Below are 19196 nucleotides of genomic sequence, written 5' to 3' on the forward strand. Positions count from 1 at the left end.
ATAATTGATGGCAAGTTTTGATTTTAAAATTCCAAGTTTTGTATAACCCTTTGCATGGTCCATCTAGCAGTTATGTAAGAGGGTAGAGAGAGTGTTAATTTACTGGAAATACTTTTGAGAGTGTGGCAAGAATTAGGATTCCTGAAGAACAGAAACAATAACAGTTCCACAGCACAGACACATAGCTCTTCAAACCCTGAGGATTATCAGTGTCAGGTGAAGAACATTAAAAAAAACACATAAAACACAAGGTTATAAAAATGGCACATTTATTGCTACAGAACTGTCATGTACATGACTGCTTGGAATAACTACTGATGATAAACAGGTAATGGCCTACATCGAGCTGGCCTTTGAATACTCCAGCAAACAATCTGTTCGGACATTTCTACAAATCTGAAAAACACCAAAAGAACATGAAAAGTTGAGGCACTCGAGCCACACAAATGGGAAAAAGGTGAAATAGGTTTTTTTTTCTTCACTGCTGCAGCTATGTGCAGTCGCGACATCATGCGACTTACAACTAAAATGCTACCATACAGTTAATCTCAGTAACACATGGTAAAATAACATCTTTTAAATAGTAAAATAAAGTAACAAACTTTTACTCAGAATGATTCCAAAAATCTACAAAGAGAAATATTCAGAATCCGAGAATTTTTTTTTTTCAAGATCCATGGTATAAAAGGATTGCTCCTGCGAAAAATAAGCCAAATATATTTTTTTCTTTAAATTTAGCTTTTATAGGGTGTACTACAGTCTATTTCATAGCAAAAAGAGCACTAGACAAAAGAAGCTTTATAACAAAAAGCCAGGCACTGATACATGGTAATTCTCTGCTTTTCTCTTCACTTAATTGCATCACAAGTACAAGAATGAAAAAGGCCACAGTTCATATTCTCACCATTACATATGTCTATAATACTTGAAATGAGCATGGTAAACCAGCACTGCACAAGATGAATAAGAGTCAATGAGAAACATGTCTGTAAAAGTGGGCTCATAAAAGCCTTGGTGCCCCATTTTATTGGAATTACGTCTCCTTCTTAAAATTTTTTACCAATATATTTTTTCCAGTCAGCTATAATTGGCTAATATTTGTGCTTGTTCATACCAAATGCTAAATCATTTCTGGAGAGTGTTCACTTTTGTTTTTAAAAGAATAAAATAAAACTTGCCTGATAACAAAAAAAATACAAAAGGAAAATAAACGAAAACTAAACAAAATGTTTAAAAAAAGAAATCGGAAGACTGGATAAATTTACAAATTGCATCACTGGTTCAATTGACAGTTTATAGGCGTTAGTGTTAATTACAGCTACATTGAAGACAATGGGTACTGATGGGTGAGCAGTTTGATTCAGTTTATGAACTGTTATAGACAGGGATGTGGATCCATTGATAAGTTTAATGTAATAAGATCTTGCATTTTTTACTTGATGTTATGCTGACATTTCTATAACAATTAAAATGTTACAACTCTTTTGCACATGTCTAATCAAATAGTGCCTCAGATGATAACACATGTTGTACATGCCCGACTAAGTCAACGGAAGTATTATATATCCTCAGTCATAAGTTGCCATTACCAATTTTTTGTCACCTATTCAAATAAAACAGTCTCTAAATAATTGCTATATCCAATAAAATTATTTTATTGTCACTCATCATCAATGATGCCACAATATCTCTGAAGTGGTATGTTTCTGGAACTCATTCTATTCATGATCTTAAACAACAGAGCAAAGAAATTCCCTATCCTTCCCTGAACAAGAATAAATTGGACCTCTGGATGCAAGTATCATTCCCTTAAACTACAATATCTTTTTAAATTCTGGCTTAACCTCCCAAGTGTCTTTAATTACTCATTATCTCAACACTAAAGGAATGTTGTTACAGTGTAACTAGGAATATGTACAGAGAGGAAATTGCTATTTACCAGCCCATTTTTGGATATAAAAAGCAGCTCAGCTGACATCACATAAAATTACTACACCTGTCAATTCATGACCATATGCGTTGTTGTATATCTTTACTCATTTTGTTCCTGCCAATGATGAGAAACCATTCTGTGTTTGAAATAATCACCTCATTACCTCCTCTACGTAAAATATAAATCACACCATCCCCAATAATCTTTGACACCCGATGCAGTCAAGGGATGGAAGGAAAAACCTACTGGAAGACATTTTTCAACATGGAGATGTTACCTTTTCAGTAGGAGTCCATGCCATTTCGAATGTAAAAATTCCGAAGTGGTTGATCATTGTGACTACAGCTGGAACCACGTGTCAACTGGTTCGCTGTATTCACCATTGTTGCACCTTTCACTAACACCTGACTGCAGAAGCACAGGCATCTTAGCCTTTTAGCCACACCGCACTTAACTTAGAATTGTGCAGCTCTTCACACTACAGCAGCTATCCCGTAACTAGTCAACTTCCATTCATTTGTACCCAATGTACGTCAGGCACATAGGATGGAACAAGTAACATTCAGACCCTTGATTCATGCAATTAGATCAAAGCTGACCTGTATCATAATTCGATTTACCCTTCTTGGCACCATATCTCTTAATACCCTTACTTAACAAAAATCTATTAACTTAAGTTTTTTTTAACCATTATACTTCTTGACAAGCAATGGCTAAAAGAGTAACAACATTTCAGTTCTCATAAAAAGTTTTGATTATAGCCTTCTTGAATTGATGTTGGATTGTCTGAGGCACTGTGCTCTTTCTCCAACAGCAGGGCATCAGAAAGTTACCCATTTCCGCTTTACCTCAATCAAGTGACTTTGCTTCTTTCCCATTCACAGCTTTAGAAGGAAATCAATTGTTTACTTGATCCACCTCCATGCATTTAAAAGTTTCATGAACTGCCCATCAAAATACTGAAACCTTGCACACTCACAAATGTAATCATTATCAACAATATTCCAACAGAATGATTTAGATTAAACATTTAGTAGATAATAAATTTCAAATACCTTATTTTGTTCCGTTTTTGAAATAAGTTTCCAGAAATATAATGTGTGCTTGTAAAATTCCTTGACAATGCTACTTGAAATTTTACTATCTCATTTAAACTTGAGACACTTTTTAAACCACAGGGATTCCATTGTATTTCTTTTCAAAAGCAAAAAAAAACCTCATGACATATTCAAAAAACACAGAATGACTTTTAAGTCTACATGTAAAAATATAACTTTTAGCTCTTGCACAAAAATTTAAACACAACTGCAAATTTTGCCTGTCGTCGCATATAACACACAAAGTTTTGCAGCTTTGTTTTAAAGTGATAGTTAATTACCAACAGGGAAACGAGATGGACCACTTTCTCTTCCTTTTTTGTTGCCTTTTTACACCAAAGCATGACTTTCTTTTGAAACTCTGCTTGGGGCAGAGGACATATTACTGCCAGGAATGTTTCAAGTCTACACAAAGTGTAGGAAATTCAGGCTCCTAATAGTTCAGTACATTTTACACTAGGAGAATTTTCAGGCCACGCACATACACTAAAATTCCAGTGCTGTTGTTTTTAAAAAAAAAGATATTTTAAGAGCATAAACCATCCCGCCCTCCAAACTAGTGTATGTGCTCTCTGCACAAGAATGTAAACAAAAAGAAAACAAATGATCAATAATGACGTTTTTCCCCAACTCCCACATTAATGCTTACTTTTATCATGTTTAATATAACAGAATCTATATTATGATTACTGGTGGGATTTTTTTTTAAAACTATGTACAATATATGAAACCCCTTTTATGTTGATAGTCGCTATGATTTTTCCAAGCTTCACCTCATGCATAAACTAATGCTGGTCAGCGTTCTTCACAAATAATGCACACTTTCTCGTTCGTTATTGCTAAGTTCTTTAAAGAAACACTAGAAAACTAACAAGTTCCTCGAAGCCTCTTTAGTTTTTTTTTGCTCGGGCTTCTAGACCTTGCTGCTCTTGTCAATGTCGCAGGCTGCATATCCACTATCGATAATCACCACTGCTTTTATTTTTGTCTCTAATCTACTACAGTACTTTTTGTTGAGAAAAAAAAAGAAAACAAAGAGAACCTTAAGTATTAACTGCTTTTAAAATATTTTAGCAGGCGGTGTTGCTAAATTGCTTTCGGCGCTGATTGATGAAATGGTGACATTTTAACCCGTTGTGCTCTGGACAGTTTCCTTTCCCTCAGCACTTGGTACATGGAAACGTGCTTCGTTTCTGGGACCAGGCGCACTGCCAAGTTCAAGCATTCCATGACAAGCTTCTATTCAGCACGTTCAGGTTTCCATGTGGTATGTGCAGTGGGTAGCAAGCGGGCTCTGATGTCTGGCTGTTATTGACTATACATTTTATAAGTGTTTAACAGTGGCCTGAGCTCTCCCTCAGATTCCCACTACAATAGAATCTAGATAAGCGCGTACCTGAGCCAAGGGTAAAAATCTCCCATGTTTCATTCCCGTCCACTCTTGCTAATCTAGAGGTTCTGAACCAGGGGCTCATTAGGATTCAGCTCCATTGAATCCTTTCTTTAATTATGGTCTGATAAATGGAACATGCTTTCATGGAACCTTGATCAATACTACAACACCTCTATTTTCTGTGACCTTAACCCTTTGAGCACAGAAAGAAAGACTTCTACTTTCGAAATGCAAACTGTTCCTTCTGTGTGAGAACAGAAAAGAACAGGTTTCTGTAAATTTCTTATGTCAGAAAGGGAAAATTGGGAAGAAAACAGCACTCACATCACTGAAAACGTGGCTTGGTACATGAACAACAGACTGCATACTAATTCCACTTGGCCTGATGCTGATTGCAACCCTATTCATTAGGAAAAGGGTGGGCCAAGATCTTCTATGGATGGAGTGAATAGGTTCATCATCCCACTTTTGTTCTTGCATACCGCAAAGTGATCACTTACAAATCAGCATTGACAGAGGCCTGAGAGCACATTACCTACCCGCCCTCTTGGCACATGGAATGAAACACTGTGTCTTGGAAGAGGTGGAAAAATTAATGGGTAACTAAAGACAAATTTAGGGAATGTAATGATTCTGATATTGTCTCTCAATGTATGGTCACATCCAGAATAAAGTTGTTGGGTTTTAATGGTGAAGTTTTATTGCCGTGCTCAAATGGTTAAAAGGACAGGTTCAGAAAAAATCTCTGATGTCATAGTCTAGTTCTCCACAGAAACACTATTTGATGGAAAATAAGACTCCGTTCAACCAACAGCAGACTGGCTATAATGCCAAGCTCATGCAGCTGGCATCCACTGAATATATATGCTAGTTCTGACCTTTGTACCAGAAGTCTGGATAGATCTTAACTTCAAAACTACTGATGAACCTGTACCAACGTAGCGAGGGAGGGTGTCCTAGTGCAAGTTGACTGGATGTTTCCCAAAGCTCTAAAATCCAAACAGTACAGAACTTGAATCACTAAGTTGTCACTATTTATCATTTCTGGACCCAGACAGGGAACCAATATGGGTGAGATCTGGTTTAGATTCTGATGCTCCTTCCAATGGAAACCCATATAATGAATTCCTCCAAACCACAAGACCTGTTTAAGGCCATTCAAGAGCAGCTCCAAATGATGTAATTCCCCAGTCAGTACTAAAGTCTGTCCATCAGGAAGATGACAGATAGAAGCTTTTGTTAATTGCTAAAATTTCCAACCACACAGAATTTAACAGACTGAAGCTTTGGAAGGGTAAATTACACCTTTAGCACTGCTCCACTTCAATCACAGAGATTCTAACATTTCTGCTTTAAAATAGACAGATCTGACTCAACAGGGACTGAATAAAAAAGAAAATTGCCTAGGCTTATCACTTTTTTAATATATATACATATATATAACATCCTCACAGAGAAAATGCAACTTGTGCAACGACTGTGCACTGAGATGGTCAGCATGTGTGCGTAAGTGTGCAGCTCTTGTTTGTTTTAAATGAGTATTTTGCTTTTATAACCTAATTTTCCTTATACGTGGAAGTAAGCTGCTACTTCACGTTACATTGCATAAATATATCTGCAGTAAACCTGCCTAAAGCACTTGTTTTCACTACTCCTGACATGCATAGAACTAAGCTGACTCTTCAGATTGATCATAGGCAAACTTCTGCGCAGAACTATATTACCATCTTAGTTTAGTACAAATGCTTAAAAACCTAAGTGGAAAGCTTCTGTAACCAGAACACTTAGAATAAATCTGAGAATGAATTGCAGGTTTTCTTCTCATCCAGGAGCATAAGTCACACCAGTCATATGAAGTAGAATTTTTAAGAACTATTATATATACACCATACACATACAGTAATAGGTATAATGGTAAAAATGGAACGCAAGTGGATATTTCTGCCGTTATAATATTTTGTATATATTATAGTGGAAACCTCCATTGCCAGTTACTTTAGGGTTCCCATATATTCATCCATAACTGATTGTTAGATAGTTATGATGTCTTGTTCTCCACTTCCTATGTTTTCATCCTTCCAATTTTTGCCACTCGTCTCCTGAAGGCCAACTAAGTTTTGGGACACGGTTCGATGGGCTCCGGCTAACTCACTGAAGCGGTGAACTCAGCTAACAAAGTTCAGCAGGTCATTTTACCATGAGTTGGGGGGGGGGGGTCGCAGTCAAATCTAACTGCCACCCACAATGATTTTACTGCACAATTCACTGGCTTGTGATAGGGAATGAGGTCATTGACTGACTACCTCCGCCAGTCTACCATCACTAAGGCCAACTGTAGCAGCCATACCATTATCTTGGTCAAGGTCAGTTAACTAAGTAAAGACCGCAGATTGAGCCTGGGGTCATTCTGGTCTCCAGGGTTAAATTCCACTGAACAGCCCCTTTGCCACTGGACCAATGCGGTAAACTTCCACTTACTATCTTATCCACAGAAACAACAATGCCACCCTCCAAAAGGAACAAACAATTGAGTAACAGTGCCACCATGAATTCTGTACCCAAACTATTCATTGCTGTTGGATTCCATACAGGAGCCATGCTGACCACTGCCTTAGTATCAAATGTAAATTTTAAAAAAACTTTTATGCTGATACAAGGTTTTAGTTTCCAATATAAACAAGTCTTGCTAAAGGCAGAAGATGTGACCTATTTTCCATCAAATACTATATAACTGCAGGAAAATAACAGGAATTTAAAATCACAAAAAAAAAACCACAGGCATCGCAATATAGACACAGATTACATCACCAACAGGCCCATTATTCCATCCGTTACTCCCATGCAGACAAAGGAATGGCTAAGCAGTCATCACCTAAGTTACCATTAGGACAGTTGCTGGTTTTTGTGAATACTGGATGTGGACGGGCAGCAAAGCTTCACTCTCTCCAGAGAACAAACACTAGCTGACTAGAACACCAACGAAACGAAATAATGTTAAATTGTATTTTTTTTCCTTTTTTATCAGAAGTACACTTTTCATTATTGCAAGGTTACGATTTCAAATAAATATTTTTTCAACCTACAAATTGATTTTTTTTTAATTTTATTTTTTTACAGAAGTTCAGGCACAAATGCATTTTCCACAGTGTGGAGAAGATTGCCATTCAGTCTCGAGGCTGTACATTAACAGCTTGCAACATACTGCTCAACATTCTGAATGATATGTTTAGAGTTTGTCCCCCAAGTTGTACTTTGCTTGTTGGGAATGCAGTATTCTCTCTTTCTCCTCGCTCATTCTCTCTCGGCTGTGATTCATTTTCGTGACTGCTTTTAATGTGTCTCCATTTTACAAAAAAAGGGGATTGGGCAGAGTGTTTACATTGTTGTAAGATAATACAGTTGTCAAGGAAATGGTCTCTCACTTATGTTTGTTGATCTGGCACCATGGGCCTATAAGAAAAAGGGGAAAAAAAAGGTTAAGTAATGATATGTGTGCTCTACATTTTATTCCTTACTTCACTTTGCCTCTCACCTGAGGGTAGTGACTTATAACTCTGGCATTTACCCCATTATCCATTTCTAATGTGAGTGTTGGCAGACGACATAATTTTGTTGGATATCGTTACGGACCCTTATCCTATTTTAACTCAATGCTGATTTTCAAACAAGGGGGGAGGACAGTGAATGGATATCAATCATAAGAACTGTGGCTATTCCATAGCTAAATGCAGTAAGGTAATCTATAACACATCCCAATTAACAGACTAGTTTGGAAGAAACCATGAACCCCCACCCCCCCCCCCCCCCCCCCCAATGGCTTTTTTCAGTCTCCTCTGCACACCACCTCTGAGCAATTCATGGGATTAGATGTAGGGAGTTAAAAAGACCAGTACAGAGATGATGGTCATGTTTCTATGATTCAAAAGTGTACAGGAGTGCCCAGGAGACTGCGCTTCCCTTCCTCATTTCCTTCTTCCCGAGGGAGATGCCTCACCTCTGCTGCGCAACCTCCCTTGGTCTTGACTAAGGGCGAGTGTTTGCAGAGTCATGTTGACTCTGGAGACCTTTACCACTGGAGGGCAGAACCCAGGTGTGCAAGTCCCACCCCCAATTCTGAGAGGTCACATTGTTGCCAGCAGGGGGAAAGGGTGGGGTGTGAATCACACAGGCAGGAAACACAAATTCCCTGGGGCCACTTGAAATGAATGTTGTGTTCAAACAGTCCATGTCATGATTTGAGGTTTTTAAAATCCCCAGCCCTTTAAATATTAAAAAAAGTGACTGAAGTGGCAACTTAGTTAAAAAAGGACACCCTCTGCAGGACTTCGTGATTGACAGGGCAGCTAGTGCAAGTTAGAAAGAACCACCACTATCTGTTCCTGCAGCTTCAACAGCTTTTTAAAAATGTTTCCCAAGGGCTGTTATTACAGCAGAGTTCATTATGAATACTTGTCTGAGTTTCGAAAGCTACAAATGCACTTATCTCAGTGGGAGGGAGCTCAAAGTTGACATTTTAATCGATAGTTTAAAGAGGTTATCAAAGGATTAGCTGTCTTTGATGTGGTCACTGAATGGAAGTTTATTTTATAACCAATTGAACACTTGAAAGAATTGAAAATCTTTGAATGGGCTGCATGGGGAGTTTTTTTTCAATATCAAATGTGTATGAATGAGTACAGTCCGAAGTTTTTTTTTCAAACTCCACATGGCTTCCGAAGTCTGCCCAAAGTGGGTAAGTAGCCATGGAGGTGGCATGGGGCATGAGGAGGCATGGAGAATACATAGGAAGTGGGTGAGGAAATAAGGGTAGAAGGTCCAACAGCTTCTAAAACAACCGGGAAAAGACCCAGAGAACCAAGGCAAGCTTCTAACCAGGCTGCCTCGGTGCTTGCCCACTTCTACGGCAGCCTATAATCTGCTTCTGGGTGGCAGGCCTGACTCCATCCCATCCCGATCTACCCAGAGTGAAAACTGAGTGTAATGAGGCGCTTTAAACAGAGGCAGGTCTGCCGAGTCGGAAAATTTCCTGACTCGATCTACTTGCTTTGGTGGGGAGAGTCCAGCCCTAGGATTTGGATCTTGTGTTGTGTTGTAATGTGCTTCCATTACCAGCCGCAATGTGTTATTGAGCACCATTCTATGAAACCACTCTTAGGTAAACAAGACAGTAACAATTAAACACAGATTTGACTTCTAATCAATTGCTTTGGGCTGTATTTTACCACTGCTCCACAGTTACTATATATTTTGTATTCTGTTCTACACAGGTGACCAATATGTTGGTCCAAATAAATGAAACAGAGGAGGTTGTACTGCTGTTAGGTTATAGAAATAGATCAGTGCTAAAGCTCCAATTGTCATCTTTGGGGATTTTAATCTTCCTGGCATTGACTGGGATAGCAGGGCCTCTCTGTATGTATAGATGTCCTTACTCAAATACTTCAAGACATTTAAAAACCAAAAGCAGGTGAGGAAACCCACAAAGGAGAAGGTAATATTAGATTTAATCCTCACTATGGAGGATGAAAGAAAAAAGTTGAAGAGAGGGAGCACGTGCACTTTAGTCATCATAAGGTTGTCAATTTTAAGATCAAAATGAAGACAGAACAGAAAGTCTAAATTAGTATGAAAATGAAATTGAAATGAAAATCGCTTATTGTCACAAGTAGGCTTCAAATGAAGTTACTGTGAAAAGCCCCTAGTCGCCACATTCCGGCGCCTGTTCGAGAGGCTGGTACGGGAATTGAACCGTGTGCTGGCCTGCCTTGGTCTGCTTTAAAAGCCAGCTCTTTAGCCCTGTGCTAAACCAGCCCCTGCTAAGTGAACCACAAGAGAGCAAATTTTGATGCGGGGAGGGGGGGGGCGGATATATCAAGCACAAACATTTTAAAGTGGGAGGAACTACTTCTACAGAAGGCTTCAGTGGAAAACATGGGAGTGTCTTATCAGTACATTTTACAGCACCAAATTGGTAAGTTCAACCAATAATGATGCAAAGTAAAGTCACGGAAAGGCATCAGTGAGAATGAGTGATTGTGTAAAATTTTGAAGTATATAGGGGGTCAGACAATGTCCCCACATATTTTCTGATGGAAGCAAAAAATAACAATCTACAAAGTAGGATGTGAATACTGTGTAATCTGCTACAGGAGAGATAATTTTTAATATATTGTCTACTATCATCGTTTCACAAAGCAGCTGAAGTTCGCATGATTTCAATTACCTCTTTTCACATTGGGCCCATTTGGTTGGATGTGTCTCCCATATTCGGGTGAACTCCTGCAAGGGAGAGTGGCGGTGGATCTGTTGACACTTTTTCCTCCTCTCTTCTTTTCAGACAAGCTGCTTTAGGATTCAGGTTCCTCTCTTCATGAGAAAGAAAATGTTCAATGTGACCATAATATATTTAGAAAGGAAAAGTCGCAGGGCTATGCGGAAAAAGAAAGCATGGAAGTGGGACCAATTGGATAGATCTCTCAGAGAGCGAGCATGGAAAAGATCGGCTGAATGGCCTCCTTCTGTGCTCTATGATCTGTTCTTTGCTTTAAACAAATGGAGATGGAATTGGGATATGTAATTTCTCCAAGGAATTTGCCAAGGTTATGGTGGGAGATCAGGAGAATTCCCCCGCAAAAGCTCCACTTCTCATTCAAACTTTGAAAGTTAACTTGTCTATAATTTAGCAAAGATTGCAAGGGCGGCATAACCTACATGATTCAAGATCTGTGACTTGAGAAAACTAAAGGCCAGAAGCGGGGCCACTGATTTACGGTTGTTGAATAAGTCATGTTTATTTTCACTGCGTGGGCCATCAGGATTTTAAAATCATTTTTGAGATTGCATTGCGTGATTCCACAGGATTCTGCCGTGGTTGAGTTGGTCACATTTTCAGCTCCGAGTCTGAAGGTTTTGGGTTCAAGGTCCACTCCGGTAACTTGATCACCAAAATCAGGACTGACAGTCCTACACAGTACTGAGGGAGTGCTGCAGTATCTGCTTATGGATGAGACATTAAACTGAGGCCTCATCTCCCTACTCAAACTGACATAAAAGACTCTGTGGCACTATTTTGAATAAGGGGAGGGCTATTCTAACCCAGGCGCCCTGGCCAATATTTATCCCTCAGTCAACATCACAAAATAGATTAACTGGTTATTATCACTTTATTGTGTGTGGAAACCCTGTTGTTTGCAAATTGGCTGCTGTGTTTCTTCCACTAAAGCACTGACTACACTTCAAGAGTCCTTCATTGGCTCCAAAGCACTGTGGGATGTCTTGAGGTTGTGAAAGTTGCTATATAAATACAAGTCTTTCTTTTTCTGACACATATAATTAGATCCTTTGTTTTACAGTGACAGAATCAATTACACTGTATGTAAAATTTGGTAGCTTATAACATTTTCCTTGGCATTTTGGACTTATATTCCATAATTCTGTCAATTTTTCTATTAAATCTGCCAATCAAGTAGCCTTGACTTCAGACCCATGGAGCAAACTATTTGTTCAGTGCCACCAGAGGGAGCACTATTTTTGCAGTTAGCTGGACTTTAATAAGAGGCAGATTTGTAAAGTAACCATGTTTTCGATAAAGGCGGTTACAGTGAAATGGGCTACATTTAAATGTTCTGATCAGAACATCTGACCAAATAAAGCCAAATGAAAAACAAACGTAATTTACATGATAACTATTCAGGACTGCAATTGTAAAAGCGATGGTAAATGGCTGTCTCTGATTTCAATTAGGGTGGTTGACAAACACCAAAGGGAATTGTACTGTCTTATGTGATTTTTCTTAATTAAATATGTATTATTTTAAAAAATTGAAAAACTTTGGTTGCCTCCCATTTTGTAGGCTTGTATCTCCTTTAGGCTTCACTGGGTGTAGTTGGTGAGTCATGCAGGCTCAGTGAAAGAGAACAGTTTTTCACTGCAGAGGAATCCTTAACGACCATTTAATTTCAGGTAAACTAACAGATGGAAAACTTTGAGCATTTGTATCGGATGCTTGGGGGAATTTTGATAAGTGTGCATTCAAAAAATGAACATGATATAAGAACATGCCATTTGATTCATTCTATTTTCGCAATGGTATGATGGCACAGTGGTTAGCACTGTTGCTTCACAGCGCCAGCGATCTGGGTTCAATTCCAACCTTGGATGACTGTCTGTTTCGAGTTTGCACGTTCTACCCATACCTGCGTGGGTTTCCTCTGGGTGCTCCGGTTACCTCCCACAGTCCAAAGATGTGCAGGTTAGGTGGATTGGCCTTGATAAATTGCCCTTAGTGTCCAAAAGGGTTAGGTGGGGTTACTGGGTTGTGGGGATCGAGTGGGGGCTGGGACCTTGGGTGCTAGTTTGGAGGGCAGGTGCAGACCCGATGGCCCGAATGGTCTCCTTCTGCGCAGTAGTGATTCTGTGATTCTAACAGATTATGTGAAATCTAATGTGGATATGTCTAATCCATTTTATTTCTTGGTGCATAATAAAAATAATAATAATAATAATCGCTTATTGTCACAAGTAGGCTACAATAAAGTCACTGTGAAAAGCCTCTAGTCGCCACATTCCGGCGCCTGTTCTGGAAGGCCGGTGCGGGAATTGAATCCGTGTTGCTGCCTTGTTCTGCATTACAAGCCAGCTATTTAGCCCACTGTGCTAAACCAGCATAGCTCCGCACCCCTTCTCCCCTCCCCCCCAAAAAAAGTCCAGTTTATTCATTGTCACACTTCATGATTCAGCTTTCTTGCTGTCCGCTATTAGATAGCAGCCTTGGCATGGATTTGCCCCTCAGTCAGAAGATCATGAGTTCAACTTGTACCCAAGAAATTTGAGTATGCAACTTTGGGCTGATGTTTCAGTGTAGCATTGAGGAAGTGCTGTACTATCAGAAGTGCAGTCTTTTGGATGAGATATTAAATTGTCTGGCCTCCAGGCTGGAAATAAAAATATCCAGGACACTATTTAAAGAAGAGCAGGGATGTTATCCTGGTATCTAACACAATAATTAGTCTTCAACCAGCATCATTAAAATGGATTAGGTCAACCAACTCATTCCTATTTGTAGGGTCTTCCTGTGTGTAAATTAGCTTCAGTATTTACCAACGTTACAATAATGGTTAGTCTTGGCTGTGGAGTGTTTTGGGACATCTTTGAAGCTGTGAAAGGCATTATTTAATGCAAGTTCTTTCTTCCATATTAAGTATTCCCCTCCAGTCACAACATCAGCGGACTTCACAATGGCGGAATGTTCAAGTACTTCAATTCACATATATTACTATAACCTCTGATGCTACCATTCCCAATCAAATGTAGATTTTTTGTTTTAGTTAGCCAACTTTAACTGTTTTTGCTGAGAAATCTATTCTGCATTTTCATATTTAGTGGACATGGCAATGAGAAAATAAAGAGGTAGGATAAGGAGAATAGTTGGACAACAAGATACAGTGGCTAATTCTGTATTTTTACTGACCTCGGACTTGCTGTTCCAGGCTCAATATAACAGCAACAGCCTGGTGAAGAATCAAGAGCTTTGTCTGTGGTTTGTCACTCTTAAGGTGGAGCTGCACCATACGGCCAAGTTCCTTAAATGCTTCATTAATGTCGCGCACACGCAGACGCTCACGAGCATTGTTTGCCATTCTTCGTTCTCGCTCACGCTCAGCCTTCTGCTCAGGAGAAAGATCTTCATCATCATTATTATTGCTGAGGAACAAAATAAAGAACATTTTGTATTAATAAATAAAAATGACATAAGAATAAATGTAAGTACATTCAACATATACTTCATCAGCGCAACCTCCTCCTTCAGGTACCATGCCGTAAAGGTGACCATGGACTTCCATTAGATTGGCCTGCCATCATGGCAAAGTACTGCAACGGTTTGCCATTGCCTTCTGCAGTATGGCTGACCAGGAAACTCTCCTGCTCTTACCGCCTGCCCACAGGCATATTGGAATGATTTACAGGCTGATAATAAACCCGTTTGGCTGTTATGACATCAACACAACAACCTAATATTTTCTTTACTTCAAATATTCTAAAGTAAAATCAATATTGTCAAATCCCTCCAGTTTTAAATTAATTGGTATGAAATTTATTCTTTTATGGGATATGGGCGATACTGGCAAGGTCAGCATGTCGCCTATCCCTAATTGCCTTGGTTTACTAGGCCATTTCAGAGGCCAGTTAAGAGTTAACCATATTACCGCGCAAAAGGAGTCACATACAACCAGATGGGTTATTAGGACAATCGACAATAGTTTCATGGTCACCATTACTTAAGAGTGTACCGGGGCCATTCAATTCCAGATTTTATTAACTGAATTTAAATCTCACCAGCTGCCATGGTGGGATTTGAACCCATGACCTCAGAGCATTAACCTGGACCTCTGGATCTGGAGAAATGACCACTACACTGACATCTCCCCTAAGTATAAATGTGCTTCACAAAATTCGGCACATTTTCAATCTGATCGATAAAAATTATTTCAAAATAATCAGAGAAACATCAATAAAATAAATTTGCATTTTGTGTTCCGGAGCATGCCAATCTCAACCGTCTTAATGTCTCTAATTAATTTAATCAACCAGAACCATTCTGTTGCTAAATGCAAAGTTATTTTTCATTATCATTTCCTGGGATGTGGGCCTCACTGGCAAGGCCATCATTTGTTGCCCATTCCTAATTGCCTGTGAAATGAGTGACTTGCTCGGCCACTCAGAGGGGCTCAGTTAAGAGTCAATCGCATTACCATAGATCTGAAGTCCAATGTAGGCCAGGTCAAGTGAGAACGGCAAGTTTCCTTGGCTAAAGGACATCAGTAACCCAGATGGGTTTTTACAACAATTGATGATGGTTGTCATGGTGACCATTGCTGGGACCTACTTTTCATTTCCAGATTTAGTAATTGAACGTAAATTCCACCAGTTGCAAAGGTGGGATTTGAACCCAGGTCCTCAGCGCATTTGCCTGAGCCTCTGGATTACTAGTCCGGAGACATTACTACTATATTACCAACCAACTCCCCAAATTAATAGGAAAGGAATAGGGCAGCACGGTAGCATTGTGGACAGCACAATTGCTTCACAGCTCCAGGGTCTCAGGTTCGATTCCGGCTTGGGTCACTGTCTGTGCGGCGTCTGCATATTCTCCCCGTGTGTGGGATTCCTCTGGGTGCTCCGGTGTCCTCCCACAGTCCAAAGATGTGCAGGTTAGGTGGATTGGCCAGGATAAATTGCCCTTAGTGTCCAAAATTGCCGTTAGTGTTGGGTGGGGTTACTGGGTTATGGGGATAGGGTGGAGGTGTTGACCGTGAATAGGGTGCTCTTTCCAAGAGCCGGTGCAGACCCGATGGGCCGAATGGCCTCCTTCTGCACTGTAAATTCTATGATCTATGAACAACCCTTCCAAACTGTGCATTTGGTCGAGCACCAAGGAAAGGAGACTGGACACAACAAAGCCAAGCCAGAACTTATTGTGGTTCAAACACTGTGCTCAACACAAAGCTGTCTTCATGAAAATTCTGGTTAGGAATTGAATAAAGCTGTCACTAATTTATTATTACATGGGCAGCACGGTAGCACAGTGGTTAGCATTGTTGCTGCACAGCGCCAGGGTCTCAGGTTCGATTCCCGGCTTGGGTCACTATTTATGCGGAGTCTGCATGTTCTCCACGTGTCTTCGTGGCTTTCCTCCGGGTGCTCTGGTTTCCTCTCACAAGTCCAAAAACACGTGCTTATTAGATAATTTGGACATTCTGAATTCTCCCTCTGTGTACCCAAACAGACGCCGGAATGTGGCTATGAGGAGTTTTTAACAGTAACTTCATTGCAGTGTTAATGTAAGCCTACTTGTGACAATAAAGATTATTATCTAGATCTAGACCTATTTAATATCTTGATATCCTTCTTGTCCTCATCCCCCTTCTTGTCATCTGTAGATTTTGAATCCTGTAGATTCTCATCCGGTTCCTCTTCTGACTTTATCTCTGAACTGACTGACGACACGCTCTGTCCTTGGAGGCCGCTGGAGAGAGCTGGAATGGGAGCAGAAAACGTGATCAGCATTAAATGTGGAAATAATTACTTCCAGCATCACCATTGTGAAACATTTTAAATAGATGATCCTCTTATATCATACAAACCAAAAACCCAATTGGTTTATTTGAAATGGCAATATTATTGTAGCTTGAATCTTAAGCACTGACAGCATATTCAAATTGATGTTGGAAATTATAGTGCGTCATATTTATGGTCAACCATAAATGTACACAAGCTTGTATTCCTCAGGAAAGATATACTGGCCTTGGAGGGAGCACTGCAGAGGGTTAAATTCTGAGAGTACATTTTATAAGCTGGGGCTTGCTTTCCCTGGAGGGCTGATCTCATCCAGATGTTCAAAATGTTAAAAAGATTTGATAAGATAGATACAGAGAAACTATTTCATATGATTCCTTAAAATTTGAGTTGGCCATTCAGGAATCAAATCATGAAACATTTTCGCACACGAAGTCCAGTTGGAATCTGGAACTCTCTTCCCCCAAAAAGCATGTAGATGCTTACTTACTTTGGGCTTTCAAGACTGAGATAGATTTTTGTTGGGTAACAACATTGAAGAGTATGGGACAAAGGCGAGTAATTGGAATTGAAGTGCAGATCAGTCAGAGAGTCAAGTGGCAGAGGTGAGTGCAGTGGCCATCGCTAAGGAGAAGGTGCTGGGGAAACCAAAAGGTCTGAAGGTGGATAGATCACCTGGACCAGATGGACTACATCTCAGGGTCTGAATGAATAACTGAGCAGGCTACGGGAGCATTGGTGGTGATCTTTCAGGAATCACTGGAATTAGGGAGGGTCCCAGAGGACTCGAAAATGGCTAATGTACAACCTCTCTTTAAGAAGGGAGGGAGGCAAAAGTCATGATATTATAGGCAGGTTAGCTTGACTTCAGTCATTGGTAAGATTGTAGTGTTTATTATTAAGGATAAGATTGTGGAGTACTTGGAAGTGCATGATAAAATAGGGCTGAGACAGCATGGCTTCGTTAAGGGAACGTCATGCCTGCCATATCTGTTAGAATTCTTTGAGGAGGTAACAAGGAAGTTAGATAAAAGAGAACCAATAGACATCATCTATTTGGATTTCTAGAAGGCCTTTGACAAGGTGCCATACAGGAGGCTGTTAAATAAGATACGAGCCCATGGTTTTAGGGACACGTACAGGCATGGATAAAGGATTGGCTGACTAGCGGAAGACAGAGAGTGGGGATAAAGGGGTCTTTTTCAGGATGGCAGCCAGTGACTAGTGGTGATCCGTTGGGGTCAGTAGTGGGACCACGACTATTCACGATACACATTAACGACCTGGAAGAAAGAACTGAGGGCATTGTTGTTAAGTTTGCAGATGATACAAAGATATGAGGGCAGTACAGTAGCGCAGTGGTTAGAACTGTTGATTCGCAACGCCAGGGATCTGGGTTCGATTCTCGGCTTGGGTCACTATCTGTGTGGAGTCTGCACGTTCTCCCCGTGTCTGCGTGGGTTTCCCCCAGGTTCTCTGGTTTCCTCCCATAAGTCTCAAAAGGTGTGCTTAGTAGATGAATTGGACATTCTGAATTCTTCCTCAGTGTATCCGAACAGGTGCCATAGTTTGGCAACTAGGGGACTTTCAGTCTAAAGCCTACTTGTGACACCAATAAAGATTATTATTGTTATGTAAGGGACAGATAGTGTTGAGGAAGGAGGAAGGCTGCAGAAGGACTTGGACAGGCTAGGGTGGGCAAAGAAGTGGCAGATGGAATAAAAGTGGAAAAGTGTGAGGTTATGCACTTTGGTAGGAAGAATAGACTCATAGAATATTTTCTAAATGAGCAAAGACTTTGGAAATTTGAAGCACAAAGGGACGTAAGAGCCCGAGTTCAGGATTCATTTCATTGAAGCCTATTCGTGACAATAAGCGATTTTCATTTCATTTCAAGTTAACATGCAGGTTCAGTTGGCAGTTAGAAAGGCAAATGCAACGTTGGCATTCATTTTAAGAGGGCTAAAATACAAGAGCAGGGATGTACTGCTGAGGCTGTATAAGACTCTGGTCAGACCCCATTTCGAGTATTGTGAGCAGGTTTGGGCCCCGTATCTAAGGAAGGATGTGTTGGCCTTGGAGAGGGCCCAGAGGAGGTTTCAGAGGAATGATCCCCAGAATGAAGAACTTGTCATATGAGGTTACAGTTGAGGACTCTGTGTCTGTACTTGTTGGGAGTTTAGAAGGTTGAGGGGGGATGTTATTGAAATTTACACCAAACTGAGAGGCCTGCAGTGGACATGGAGAAGATGCTTCCACTAGTAGGCAGGAGAACCTAGAACCTGGGGGCACAGCCTCAGACTGAAGGGACGATCCTTTATAACAGAGATGATGAGGAATTTCTTCAGCCAGAGGGTGGTGAATCTGTGGAAGTCTTTGCCGCAGAAAGCTGTGGAGGTCAAGTCACTTGACTGTTTTTAAGACAGAGATAGATAGGTTCTTGATTGATAAGGGGATGAGGGGTTACTGGGAGAAGGGAGGAGAATGGGGATGAGAAACATATCAGCCATGATCGAATGGTAGAGCACACTCGATGTGCCGAATGGTCTAATTCTGCTCCTTGTCTTATGGTCTTATAGTCATGATCATTAAATGACAGAACAGACCTGAGGGACTGAATGGGTGAATACTCTTCCCAACTGGCTACTGGCCAATGCATGTTTGAGGATGTTCTTATTTATTTGTTCTTTGATGGAGT

At 40.2% G+C, this 19196-nt stretch overlaps 1 protein-coding gene across 23 annotated transcripts in view; it reads right to left on the reverse strand.

The window, feature by feature from the left end:
* Positions 1-252: 252 nt before the first annotated feature.
* The window catches only part of LOC119962658 (transcription factor 4-like), a 679430-nt gene continuing 660486 nt past the window's right edge, over positions 253-19196 (reverse strand). For 22 of the 23 annotated variants that reach the window (XM_038790553.1, XM_038790536.1, XM_038790535.1 and 19 more), the window contains 4 exons: positions 16308-16458; positions 13893-14125; positions 10647-10789; positions 253-7873 (listed from right to left, as the gene is read on the reverse strand). In XM_038790553.1, the coding sequence (XP_038646481.1) occupies positions 10653-10789; positions 13893-14125; positions 16308-16458 (521 nt within the window). In that variant the 3' untranslated portion in view covers positions 253-7873; positions 10647-10652. The remainder of the gene's footprint in view (positions 7874-10646; positions 10790-13892; positions 14126-16307; positions 16459-19196) is intronic. The other variant, XM_038790542.1, reaches the window with a different exon arrangement.

This window comes from Scyliorhinus canicula, chromosome 3 (assembly GCF_902713615.1).
Source record: "Scyliorhinus canicula chromosome 3, sScyCan1.1, whole genome shotgun sequence".
Classification (NCBI taxonomy): domain Eukaryota; kingdom Metazoa; phylum Chordata; class Chondrichthyes; order Carcharhiniformes; family Scyliorhinidae; genus Scyliorhinus; species Scyliorhinus canicula.